Source organism: Hetaerina americana, unplaced genomic scaffold (assembly GCF_022747635.1).
Source record: "Hetaerina americana unplaced genomic scaffold, ioHetAmer1.1.p SCAF_6, whole genome shotgun sequence".
In the NCBI taxonomy this organism is placed as follows: Eukaryota; Metazoa; Arthropoda; class Insecta; order Odonata; family Calopterygidae; genus Hetaerina; species Hetaerina americana.
Window position 1 is genome coordinate 90462612 of NW_027287205.1, and position 14009 is coordinate 90476620.

The 14009-nt window shown below is 40.2% G+C and overlaps 1 protein-coding gene across 1 annotated transcript in view; it reads left to right on the forward strand.

The window, feature by feature from the left end:
* Positions 1-14009, forward strand: part of LOC139694952 (serine/threonine-protein kinase MARK2-like) — a 137833-nt gene that overhangs the window by 72771 nt on the left and 51053 nt on the right. The window contains exons 3-9 of the mRNA XM_071593484.1: positions 2746-2799; positions 2884-2932; positions 4654-4790; positions 6697-6753; positions 6847-6982; positions 7196-7416; positions 11030-11129. Of these exons, the coding sequence (XP_071449585.1) occupies positions 2746-2799; positions 2884-2932; positions 4654-4790; positions 6697-6753; positions 6847-6982; positions 7196-7416; positions 11030-11129 (754 nt within the window). The remainder of the gene's footprint in view (positions 1-2745; positions 2800-2883; positions 2933-4653; positions 4791-6696; positions 6754-6846; positions 6983-7195; positions 7417-11029; positions 11130-14009) is intronic.

Here is a 14009-nt window from a genome sequence, read left to right on the forward strand (position 1 = left end):
TAGTTATGATGTGGCATTGGCTTTGGTCAGGGGCATGGATGGGGTGGGGTGCTAATGGGTACTTTGAACAGTTCGATTTAATTTCCCTCAAGGTCAGTTTCTCGGAGCATAGAGGGCAGGGATGAGCGTGTAATTGCTCATTAAGAAGTATTGTCTTGGGGTCTGCCAAGTGCCTTTAAATTTTGATTTGCTCGATAGTGTTCATTTTTAATCCTTCGGGTAGGATATGCAGTATTTCTGGAACGAAATTGCTCTTGTGTTTATAACATGCGAGTGTTTTGTGAAGAGGGAATTGGGGTTTTGATTTATGAGACACCTTTCTTTGGCTTGTCTTGAAATTCCTCTCAGTTTGACCGAAATAAGGATTGTGAAATTATCGCATTTTAGTTTGCAGATGCCTGATTTAAAAAGCATGCATCTTTGCCCTCCGCTATGAGTTTGGGGAGAGTAAGGGATGGGTAAGAGGCCGCTTTGAGTGTAGTTGGAAGGCAATAGGAGATTTAATGGCAGATATCTCCCAGGAATGGGGTCAAGCACCACTTGAAGCCTTCAGATGTCGGGGACTGAGAGGAGGATGTTCTACTTATAGCCATTGCTTTTTGTTTTTTCCAAATTATTTTTCTAACTAGATTTGAGTTTGTGTGTGGCTGTATTCGTAATTGTCCAAAGATCTTAATTGAAATTTGTGGGGGAAGGGTGTTCTGTAGGAGCCTGTGGATCATCGAGTGGAGGGCTGCATATTTGTGAGATAAATGATGGGAGGAATCATTGGGAATTATATGATCCATGTGTTTGGGTGTCCTGTAAATTGAGAACTCTTGTCTCTTTTCTTTTATGGCAATTGACCGGTATAAGAAGTTAACTGAGCTGTCTAGATTTTTTTTTTCTATGGGCATGGAACTATTTGAATGGATGGTGTTGAGGTAATGGCGGAAGGAGTCTCAACTGGTGGTTTGACCCTGTCCACAGGCACAGAATGTCATCTACGTTTCATGTACGTGGCGGAACCAACACATGACTGTTTCCTCGTGTTTATTGGCAGTAGTGAACAGATGTTCTTCTGAGGAATTAAGGAAGATTTCAGCTAGGAGGGGGGAAGTGGGGAACTCATAACTAGACCATCTCCTTGGATGTAGAAATTGTGGTTGAGACGGAAATAATTTTGATCAACTGCCATTTTGATGAGGGAGATTAATTAGTTTGAAATATTGGTGGTTATGTTAGAGAGTCCTTTAAGCAACTTGGAGCTTTAAGCAAGGCTTCCAGTCTGGGCACACCAGTAAATAAGTTATTCATATCAAAAGGAACTAGTGTTGTTTTTCTCAGGACATTAATCCCTTTTAGCTTTTAACTCTGTTTTTGGGTTTTAAACGTGAGTAGTGTCGGAATATAAGGTTTAATTTGCGTGACAGAAGGTGTGATGGGGCAGACATAGCTGAAACCACAGGTGGAATTGGCATTGCCCATGTATGTATTTTGGGTAATCTGTTAAACCTGGGAGCTGAGGAGTTCTATTTGGTGTCACTTGTCTGGTTGGTTTCTTCATTGACAAACCTGTTGGGGCTAATTGGATTACTTTGTGTTCTAGTGGTTAAGGTAGGTGATGGATGGACACAGCCTGTATTGTTGTAGACAAAGTGTATACTTGCCTCTTTGAACCAACAAACAACCTGAAAATGGAAATGGCAGTAAGTCCTCCTCCAATCCTACATATATATATTTCTGCCTTTTTTCCATCAAAAATGTCTATTCTATTCTTACCCCTTCCTTGCTTACCCAACGTTCTCCCCTCTATCTCAGTTGTCCGCATCCCATTTGAAATCATAATACTCTGAATCCATTTTTCCTGCCTCCTTATGATTTCTCCCAGCAATCCCATATCCTCCCTCACCATATCAAGAACTTCCTCATTTGTTTTCCTTTCAGTCCATTTCACCTTCCTTATTCTTCTCCACCCACATTTCAAAAGCCTACAATCCACATCTAACCTCCTGCTTCAATGACCACGTTTCCGTACAGAACTACGCTCCATATCCAAGTTTTAACGAGTCTTTTCTTAATATCCTTACTCCTTTGCCAAATTTCGTGAGATGATGATGGCAGAACCCCCCTCCCCCCCCCTCTGCTGATCATGACACATTGCTAATTTTGCAGAGTTCCATAGTTGCCAGCGCTCATTTTAATAATGGTGTCCACCCTAAAAGTCTTGGGATTAATAATTTATATAGTTCCTGTTGCCCTCCTCGATGTGATGAGATGCTTTGGCCATGATTCCTTGGTGTGCAGGAGGCAGATAGTCACCGAAACAGCTTCCCTTGATTGGTTTGATATCCCTGGATTGGCTTGATATGTTTAGGGGCTATGATGTATTGAGGGGGGAGTTTTGGGCAGGAGAGGAAGGAAGGGAAGGGATGGACTGAGTTGGGGTAAGTTGAAGTGCGGTTTATTGCAGCGCGGGGTGTAACGTCATTCCGTGTGAAGTGAGGCCTAGACATGTGGTGGTGATAAGCAGCTTGTGCATTTAAAAACTACCTTAGCTGCAACAATTGAGTGTCTTGATTAACTGAATGTTTGAAATGAAAAATATTCTGAAGGGAAGTATATGTGACTCTCTATTTCCTACATTTCTGAAGTGGAAGCCTAGTTTATTTTCGTGGCATACATGTCTCAACATTTTTAGCTGACTGTTAGGTATATATATTCAGCATTACTTAAGTGGACTAAAATTATCTTTTCTCCTTTTAGGTAGCAATCAAAATCATTGACAAAACACAATTAAATCCAGGAAGTTTACAGAAGGTAAGTGTTAATATTTTCAATGCTTATTTCAATAATGTAAATGAAAGCTTGACCTTGTTGTCATACATATTTTTTTATTTCCAGTTATTTAGGGAAGTCAGGATAATGAAAATGCTGGATCATCCAAACATAGGTGAGTGACTTAGTCTCTTCATTGATATTCGTCTTAATATTATGTCACCAAGTCAGTGTTTCTGTGCATATTGGGTGTACAGAATGTCTTGTGTGAATGTGTTGTCCAATTAAACATCTGATCCAACACTAAGGAACTCATTATTTATGCAACGTTTCACATAATTTATAACTTAAAGGAAACTACATGTGATAACAAGGTAAGGTGCTTATTGTATGACATCCCTACTGTTGTCGTGTGCATACCCATGAGGGCAAGGACATTCGTCTTTCTCGTAATTGTAAGGGATTTTGGAATGTCCTCAGCATCGTTATTTCTCCCTTCCTCGTTTTGGCAGATCTTTTGAGCTCTTTGTTTCATTAATCACTTGGTGCCTCGACTCTCTTCCCATTCATAGTTCTTCATGAATGCCTGGGGAAAATTGAATTCTTTCTACAAACCCTTTCTGGGACATCATCTTAAACAATCCTTGTGCAAATTCCATTAAATTTCACAATAGCATTCCTTGATTCAAATTGTGCAGGATCTTGGGGTGTGAATTTGGAACAAGTAATTTTAGTGTGCAGTGTAAAGCAAGCGTCATTTCATTTCACTCCCTTAAATAAAAATGTGGAGTAACTATTGGCATTGAGTTTTATTATCACTTGAAAAAATTCGAACCACTTCAATATTACCATTCAAACTCTTTGAAATACCTAGAAGTTTTTTCGGCTCATCATTTCTAAATATTTTGTTCTTCTGACTTTGTTGCTGTTTTCCATTTAATTCCTCACCATTGGTTGTAACTTTACAGTAAGGGTAAATATATTTATACAATTTTTCCTGTTGAAATGTAGTTGCTAACTGGCTTTGTGGAAGCATGATTTTGTTGTTGTGTATTATATTAATGAACTGAAATTACACCTGGCACCACCTTCCAATTCCATATCAATTGCATAGAATCCCAGAAAATGAAAGATTTTTAAATATGAACTCCAACAACTTATCAGAAACATTTAATTGTTATAATGCAAAAAATACTGTGGAGAAGCAATTTTTATGAAATTCTGAATAATGGATGTGGTTTCTTAATAAATGGAGCCACCATGGACTCAGTAAATATGGGCCTATCAAGAGAGGTGGCTCCTTTGAACATCCTCCGTCTTCAACTAAAAGGGAGAGTGAGAGAGGGCATTGTAACTTTTAATAATTTCATTTTGTTGAACTGTTTAGTGAAATGCTTGTTGAATTAATGCCGGGTTTTCACTTAAAACTTGTGAACAGTCTCTCATGCTCACAATACACTTAGATATAACATGTCTTAACATTTGGATATTGCTGACGCATCTTATATTAACAGGTTGTTGAGGGCAAACTGGACAAAATGAATTCATTGTCCAAGTAAGGTTGACTTCATATTCATGTTCACTATGTGCCGTTGATTTGCCATTGAAAATATTATTATTTGTGGGCATGATTTATTTTTTATTCAAAATTAGATGTTTCCAATATACTCAATTGCTGTCCTTATCAAAGAATAAATTGCACTTACTTACTAAATAACTATCATTATGACCTCAGTACTTAAAGGCCTTTACTAAGGTCAAGAAAATTGGTAGTATACGTGTTCTGTGTTCCGCTACCAATTAAAGCTGGAATTACTCTTGGTAGACGGCCATTTCTCCATTTCACTATGGTCACAAATGTGAGATTCAACTTGCACCTTTTTCTCTCTTTTGTAGTGAAACTATTCCAAGTGATAGAAACAGAGAAGACGTTGTACCTTGTGATGGAGTATGCCAGTGGTGGGGAAGTATTTGACTACCTTGTCCTTCATGGAAGGATGAAAGAAAAAGAAGCTAGGGCGAAATTTAGACAAGTAAGTGTGAAACTTGCATTGCATCAAATCGTTTTCCTGTGATGCAAGGGTTGGTGGTGGTGATTTAATGATCTACAACTTTCAGCTCATTTTAGGTGATACCAAAAGTGAATTTTGAGAGCTTAATTCTATGGTTGATCGTTTCTTGGGCAGCGCTGCAGTACTTAACCGAAAATCATAAATACATTTTTAATTATGAATTAACGATCGCTACAGATCATCATTCTCGTGTTCATCCAACATATGCCATTTCATAGATGTGATACTGTCTTAGGGGACGACACAGAGTTCAGTACCCCTGAGTGAATATACGAGTGGTTGAGAGGTCAATCATTTATTACTAACAATTGGATTACAAGGGTAACTTACTAATTGAGTGCGCTGGTGTCGGTGAGGTCAGAACGCAGGTAGGATTGGCACTGGGGCACGCAACCTGGACTCATATGAGGGAGACCGGGAAGGACACGGAGAAGAGGAGGGGAGAACAAGGTTGGTGTGGCGCTTCTGGTCTCCTGCAAGGGAGGCCGGAGAGAACCCGGGGGAGGCAAGGGAAAGTCGGGGTCGGCACTTCTGGTCTCCTACGGGGGAGACTGGAGAGAGCACAGGGGAGGCAAGGGAATAACAGGGATAGCGCTTCTGGCCTCCTACGAGGGAGACCGGAGAGAGCGCGGGGGCGGCAAGGGAAGGACAGGGTACCCACACTCAGACCTGGGAGCTTATAAGGCCTGGCCCGGGTACAAAGGGCAGCCTTGGTCATTGCCCGAACGACGGTGAAGGCTAGGGTGTTGTGGGGATTGATTGTAAAGGCCGGGTGACTAATGCTCGATAGCGCTGGCTGCTGGCGCCCACCTCATGTCATGTTGCTGGTTTTGGGTTTTGCCCGGGGACAATACATGTGTTTGATATAGATTGCTAATTATCTCCATGTAATTTCATGACTGTCTATTTATGTTTTTAATGAGTGTGGGATCTTCTGGCATAAACAATAAAGCAGCTTTTAGTGACAACACTCTGAAGGCAGATGGGGTTAAGAAAGCGTGCAACTTGAAAGGGAGCACTCTTTAGAAATTGGATGAAGAGGTTTCTGTTGGGAGATTGACTGCATGCTAGTAGCTGACCATCTCTGCTTGTAGTGATGACCATGTCAGTTGGGGGGGCATTAACATAATTTCAGTGGTAAAAGCATATCCAGTGAAGCCATGAGAGCTTTTAGTGGCTCTGGCCCAACATTGAGGTCAAAAATGTCTGGGTATGTATCACTATTGTTAAATGTCTCTTCAAATTTCTCATCATCTTACTTCTCGAGAAAAGATACATTTATAATAATGGCTTAGTTTCAAGTTCCAAGGGGATCATTTGTCATGTGTAGGCTCAAGTGTGCCACGCGAAATCACTTGAAGTTGTCCCTGATGAAAGGCATGGATGACTAATTGAGGGGTATCATGTTCTATGGACGTATGGGTGTTACATCTTGGAATAATCTAGATTTCTCTTCTCATTTGGATTACCCCTGGCCCATTTATTCTGGATTGGTGGGGATTTTGTGTAGCATTTCAATTTATCTTGTGGGTGAATATTATTTTTTAAACTCATTAATCAAGAAGCAAGTACAGAATGAGATAATTGTTTTAACAATTCCTGTAAGTCTGTTAAATCCTGATTTTCACATCAAAGTATAATTAATTCAAGCACTTTTATATTTACTTTTCTCTTTTGTTATATTTTATGTTAGCAAATTTACTGCTTTTATTTTCAAAAATCTTATCATAAACCGTTGCGAGGCTCTATTTAATCTTTTAAATCAACTGTGTTCCACTATGAGCTGCAGGCTCTTTGGAAAATGTTACAAAATATCCTTTTTGTAGTATTTTGTTCAAAATAATAATATCATGATTTTCTTTTTCAGATTGTTTCAGCTGTACAATATTGCCATCAAAAGAAAATAATTCATCGAGACCTAAAAGTAAGTTTTTACTTTTATTGACTTTAAGTCTTGGAATAGAATTTATGTTTTTAGCAGCTTGTGAGTTATTGCAATTCACTTCGTTACTTTCAGGCGGAGAATTTACTTTTAGACAGTGAGATGAATATTAAAATAGCTGATTTTGGATTCAGCAATGAATTCACACCTGGTAACAAATTGGATACTTTCTGTGGAAGTCCTCCGTATGCTGCTCCGGAACTGTTTCAAGGTATATCCCTGGTCCATTTTTGAATTCCCTTTTCATTTTCACAATGAAATACAAGTGGTGGGGATTTAATTGTTACTGGTTGCTTTTAATAGATTACCAATTGATGAATATGTGCAAAAACTAACTAAGTGCATACTTGTCTCTAATTCTAATGTTGTGTGTCATCTAATTTCCTATCCCAGGCTGACATTTTGCAATTCTTGCCTGTTTCAGGAAAGAAGTATGATGGCCCTGAGGTGGATGTGTGGTCTTTGGGGGTCATCCTCTACACTCTTGTCAGCGGCTCTTTACCATTTGATGGCTCCACGCTGCGCGAGCTGCGGGAGAGGGTGCTCCGGGGGAAGTACCGTATTCCATTCTACATGTCCACGGACTGTGAGAATCTGCTCAAGAAGTTTCTTGTTCTCAACCCTGCGAAGAGGGCTTCTTTGGAGGTGAGTGCATGTGTATTAGGTCTGACCGGATGCTATTAGGCCATGCAATATTTTGATAAGCGTAGCCTAGCCATAACAATGGGGAGGACTTGGTTGTTCCCTATGAAAGTACTCTCCTCGCACACTTACCCCAGCATCTCTCTTTTCCAAACAATCGACAAAGTCCTTTTTAATTGGAGTGATCATCAGCTGCCTCATCGCACTCTACTTTATCCCTTCAATGTCAAGAATTTCGTGCCGCAGTTTAACTTGGAGACTTGCTCCAAGCCGCAGACCATGGCCCAGATTTTCGAATAAAGGTCCTGGCTGAGGATGAGTCATTGGTCTACGGCAATGACCTGAAAACAGAAACCCAGTCTTCCCGACGGTCAATTGCGGAGATGAAGGAGAATGCGATGAGGTGGCTGACAACCACTCCCAAGAGAGAACTTTGCCGATTCTTTTGAAATATGTAAGAGGCATTGGAAAAAAAAGAGAAAATCGACAGACAGTAAGAAATGAAATGTGAAGTTTCAATCCTCACTAATCTCTATATTTCTGAGAAATCTACTAAAAAACAACTGGCATATTAAATTGTTCTTTTGTGTGAACAATGCCGAAATGTTTCCCTTCATGGCAATAAGCATTTGTGGTTAATTGTCTCTGATTGGAAGGGATGGTGGCTGACGTTCAAGATGCATTTTGTTGTGAAAGTTCTGGCGGGAGGCATAAAGGCATGCATAACTGTCCTGTCCTTCTCCCTCCATTCCTGTCAGCGGTGCATGGGGAAGAGCACTTGCAGGGGATGCAGGATAGAAAAGACTGGGGGCTTTCCAGTGGGGGCAGACTGGGGAAATTTCCAGTGAATGTTCTCTGTTATGTTAGAGTTGTGTCCAGTGAGGGTAATGTCATGCCACTGCATTTCTGTAGCGAAGCCATGGATGGAAACTCATGTCATCTGGGAGGTGGTGTGTTCTCCTGGAGGACAGTACGCCAGCGAGTCATATGAATCATTTATCATCATTTGGTTCAAAATTGGTTGTAGACAGCGTCGATATGTCTTGGTCCAAAGAATTCTGGCCTCTCAACAGCCCAGATTTAAATTTGTTGGACTGCTTTGTGTGGAGCTTGGTGGAATGGATCATAAACAAGCCCAGACATTCAAACGTTTTGTCGTGTTGAGCCATTATTGAAACAAAATTTGTCTATGGACCGTGGTGTGTTAAAAAAGGCCTGGGAATGATTTAGTTCAAGAATGGGGACCGTCATTCGAGCAAGTGGGGAATACATTGAATACATTTTTTGATAATGGTCGTACAAAAGATTTAGTACAAAATATTTTCTTAGCATTTTCATTTTTGTAATGAAAAATGTTCCTAAAAATTGTTTAATTTGTCTGGGTTTTTGCGTTGCAACCTGTATTTTCAACTATCCCAGATTATTTTGTTGCTTGCAATGAATGCCCAATTATGTGAATTCAAAGAATACAATTTTTGTTTTCGTATAAATATTCACTTGCATGCCCTAGTTTTCTACTCTCTGTGTCATCATCTGGTGTCGAATGCAAGCATTGCATGAGGCACACACAAACCCTGAGTGGGTTGGGTGGAGGGGTTGGTAATGGGCGTGGGGGAGGGAGAGGCTGAAGGCTGGCCAGCTAACCTAACCAATGGGGTGGAGAATACATAGTTTGAAACATGTTGAAGAAAGAATGCTTGAAGTCTCAAAGTCCACACGGGTGAATCACCAATGGCATATAGGCTGTAGGGAGAGCATCAGGAAGCCGTGGGGGGTGGTGGGAGTGGCTGGAAAAGAGAGAGGGAAGAAGAGAGAGGTTGGCGTAGGAGCAGGAAATGCATGGTTCAAGGTTTAACAAACGGCTCTCACAAAGTCTCTGAAGACCACTTAGGCTATCGGCGGGCATCTTGGATCTCGTCGGCAGGGAAGAGGGGTGTAAGCTAGGTTGGGGCCAGGGGGTTATGGTCCCAAGGAGAGGTGAGGAAGGAGTGAAGTCCTTACACTTAGGGGTGCATGCATCAGGGGGGGGTGGGGGGGGTAACAGAACAAAAGGAAGGGCGGATGTGTGTCACTTGGCAGTAGGAAAGCACTTAAGGAAATTGATGGAAAGGAGGGGGAGGAAGAGGTGAACTGCATGTCATTAAGGAGGGGGGTGTCCCCCTTGACCCATTGGACTATTCCGTATTGTTCCATTGTGCCTAATTTTCAGCCTTTATGAAGGACATGTAGGACTTGTAATTGGAAGTCGCAGGCGTGGTCGGTCTTCAGTAAGTTTTTGGCGATCATTGAGTTGGTTTTCCCAAGGATTGTTCACTTCTCATGCCCTTTGATTCGGGTGGCAAAATTCCTCCCCATTTGACCCACTTGGTAGCAATGACTCACATAAACACATCTTCCTTGTATTTTCAAAAGCATCCTTGCTTGTATACAATCATTTGGACATGTTGAAGGGGGTATGAAAACAGACCCTGAATTAGTCCTTTGCAATTGTGTTACTATCTTGTACAAAATGTTAGTCATAAAGGGGATTTAGCGCCATTTTTGGGTTTCTCTGGCTGTTTAGCTGTTGGTGAGCTTGGTCTTTTTCTTGTGGAGCAGAGAGTTGATGAGCTCCTCAGTGTAGCCATCGTTTGCGGTGTTGCATTTAATTATTTGAGTTCCCAGACAGTTATTTTTGGCAAAGGGCTGCAAAAATGTATATAAGACAGCACTTGAATTCATTTTGTCACCTGATGACGATGTAATACATGGAAACCAGGTCGTACTATTACACTTATCTTGAGGAAAATTGTTACTATCTTTTCTTTATAAAAACAATCACATCCTAATTACATGGCATCCATTAAAGTTTCATTTGGAAGCCTATGAAAGCATTTTCATTCCTCCATTGCCAGTCATATGATTGCCGTTGTTGTCATTTGTTATTGTGGTCATGTATGTATTGAATTGTGTCATTTTGTGGTCATGTATGTATTGAAAGTGTCATAATAATTTTAAGTTAAATATTTGCATGGAAGTGAGAATCTGATTAATGACATCCAAACATAATTTTTAAACTTCAAGTTAGTCTGTCAAATCAAAGCTTAATGCTTATGTTGATTTACCTGATTTCTCCAGCCATTATTCAAGGGATCACTTGTGTGCTTTTCTAAAGTTTTCAATATTTAATTGTGAATATTTTGAGTCTAAAGTGATTGTATTATCTTTTTCAAACATATTCCGTACAAGAATCTCTATTGTTTATTTGAAGGTTATACTATGGCAGTCAATTAAAAATTTGAGCAGGCATAATTTTGTATATGAAGTTGGTTCAATTTTAGCTGAGTGACTGGGCACCACTTCTGTAGGAACAAACAGAGTCCTATGACTGCCACAAAGTATAAGCTTAATTTGGTCTGGGGAATGATTTTTTCAAGCCAGTATTTATTGGAAAGTGATCCTTGTCTTATTACTTGGAAAGAACCCAAGCTACGTTGTCACTTTGCTCTTGTTTTGGGAAAAATACATGAGACTGCGGAGCATCTATCCTGTTTGGAATTTCCCATCAGGGGAATGCCAGGCATCACTGATTGGTGCTCATTTTAATGGGTTAACTCTTTTAATATGTCCTTTTCAGAACATAATGAAAGACAAGTGGATGAATATGGGTTATGAAGAGGAGGAGTTGAAGCCATATTTGGAGCCTGAGCCTGACTTCAAGGACCCCAAGCGGATAGGTATGTTGGTGGGGAGGCATAGTTCAAGGCATGTCGTCCTCTCATCCCTTAGACTTGGTCAGCATATACATATTTGCTCTAGAATATGCTTGATCAGCCATTGACATTGGTGCCAGCAGAAAAATTTGTAGTCTTGCATGTGAAGGAAGTCGTCCAAGTTAAGTTAGTTGGCACCAACCATTCAAGTATTTATTGAGAGTTCCCAAAGGAGCTCATTTGTTCAGTTATTTTCTCAATATATATATATATATCATTACTGATGATTCTTAAGGGATGGTAGCCATTTTTATATCATTTCCTTCATGCTCATGATCCATGTGCTCATCTCATTTGTCACAAACCTGGCTTATACCTTTCCTCTCTGTTTTCCTGAGCTGTTTGTTGTTGCTTTTGAAAGAGCAGAGGTGGTGTCACACAGGTTGGTGCAACACCTCTGCGCTGTTAAAAGTTTCTCCTTGTGGAAAATCTTCATCTTGGGCCCTGTATGTTTAAATCTTGGATTTGATTGGCTTTGAGAGGTTTTACCTCAAAGCGCAATACGAGAGAAGCAGATCATGACTGCCTCTCACCTCCTTGTGCGTTCCTTGGTTGCTTCACTCCTAAACCTTGATCACCTTCTTTAAATACTTTGGTGTGTTTAAGTCGTTGCTCTGGCATGATGTTTGGCTACAGCCTGGATTTCTAGTAGTGTGCACCTTAGTTAAACAGAAAAAGAATTGATCATAGTGGATGTGGATTGGCTTGAACGAGTTGGTTAAAAAGTTTTAAGGAAGAGGGAGTAAATAAAGTCTTAATAATTATTCATCCAAGATAATTTTGGCCAGACGACCTCAATACTTATACTGATCCAAGGTAGCTGTGGGGTACCATCCTCGCCTGCCAACCCAGTGGCCATGGGCTCCGTTCCCACTCATGCAGGTTTTCCTCCGCCTAGGGCTTGAATGTTTTTGGTTGTCTTTAATGTTATATTCTTCTTCAATAATCCTTTGTAAAGGTCAAAAAATAAGGTCGTTTTGGGATTAATTCTAAATTTTGAATGAATTATAATGTGCCAGAATTTCTCAATATGATCCATCCTTGACAATTATAAGGATGTGTTTAGATAATATTTTTGCTCCTTTCAATTGTCCCCTGTTTGAGCTCTTCCACATTCAAATCCGAGATTTTAATTTTCTTAGTTGTGTTTGAATTTGCATGTGTAAAAAAACTCGAGGATTTTAAATAAACTTCAGTGTGAAGCCTGGTTCACACGGTGTGTTCTCCGTTGATGGCCGCTCGGGGAGGTCCCATGCATGCTGCTCACTGCTGAGCTTGTTTTGCTGATGATTGTGCTCGCGCACATATAAAGGTGAAGGGGCAAAGGCAGTTCACAAGGAGAGATAGCAGCTAAGATTTCTGTCTCATCAAGGGATAGCTCCACACGTTGGTTGTCACATGACTTGTGCACCTAATGAAAAGAGCGGGAATTTTAATGTCCATTGCTGGACTGCTTACCGAAAATATTGGAGGCAACTGCATTGCGATGTGGGTTTTTTTGAAGCGAGTGTCAAGCCCACCTGCAGCTGTTGTTGAGATGGCTTGTGCAGCTGAGGGAAGGGGGCGGAGAGTGTAGGCCAAGGGAAGGCCATGGAACAGAAAGCTGCTGCCTGCTCTCTAGAAATGCCGAAAGGGTCACCCATAGAATGTTAAATGAAGAATATATGCACGCACTTACTTCAGATCTGCATGCCGTGAATCGTTTCGCTGCTTCACTTGAAATTTCTGTGTGTCTATGTGGGAATATCCTCATATTCTGGGAATCTGAGGATATTCCTAAATAAGGAGTATTTTCATTGCCCTGAAGTTCCAAAGCTCGTTTCACACCATCACATTTTCTGTTCAAGAATCTTTGAGCAAGTCTCTTGAATGTCCATGACATCATGAAAACGTCACGAAGGCAATTATATTTTCGTGAAAGGTCTTGGAAGGCTGCATTTCCATGAAAGGTCTCTTGTCATGAACGGTATAGAAGGCTCTAATTTTTCTTGAATCATTAATGCTTTCAACTAACGGTGATAGATTTGGAGTTACCCAGAGTGCCTATTGTTTGCTCGTTGTCAACAAGCGAGGCAAGATGACTGCGTGGTGTGCCAAGTGTTGTTGAATAACCGATTGCGTCATATGAAGAGAGAAGATGCCTTAATGAGGTGGAATCACCCAAGCACCACGATCAAGGCTGAAGGAATGCGACACCCCATGAAATTGCCATTGCTTTGGCTGTAAGTAAATGCTTACATTTCTTTGGTGTTATTAGAAGTTGATAGTTTTTATCCATTAACGGAACTTTTATATCCCAGCCTCTTTTAAGATTCTGATTTTCATGAGTAGTAATATGTGGTCGACAGCTATGCAATATTTACTGCTTTTTTAATACCAAGCCATGAATAATTAGTTTATTGTGGCTATTAAACTTATAAAATAAAAGTTATCCAATTTTTGGACGTGCCACGTTTTAGAATGAATTACAATCTATTTATTATGATGAGTGTTTTGTCAGGTTAATTATAAATAATATGTCAGTTGGAATTAATGAAAGTATTTATAATTTTAGACTCGGGGATCTTAATAAATTGATTTCTATCCACCTATTACTAATGTTGCTGTCAATTAAATAAATCATATTTTACATATTCTTAAAGAATGTCATTTATTAAGCATTTATATTCATGCTCTACAAATTTTTTTAGCCTGGGAGGTCAAAATGAGGATGAATGGGCAGTAAACCCATTAATTGGCAGAAAAGAGTAAGAAGAAATAGTCACAGAAGAGTGTCGCAAGAAGAGGGGACTCGTACGTTTTCACTCTTTGGTGCATCCACAGCCTCCAAGCACTAAGGCATCA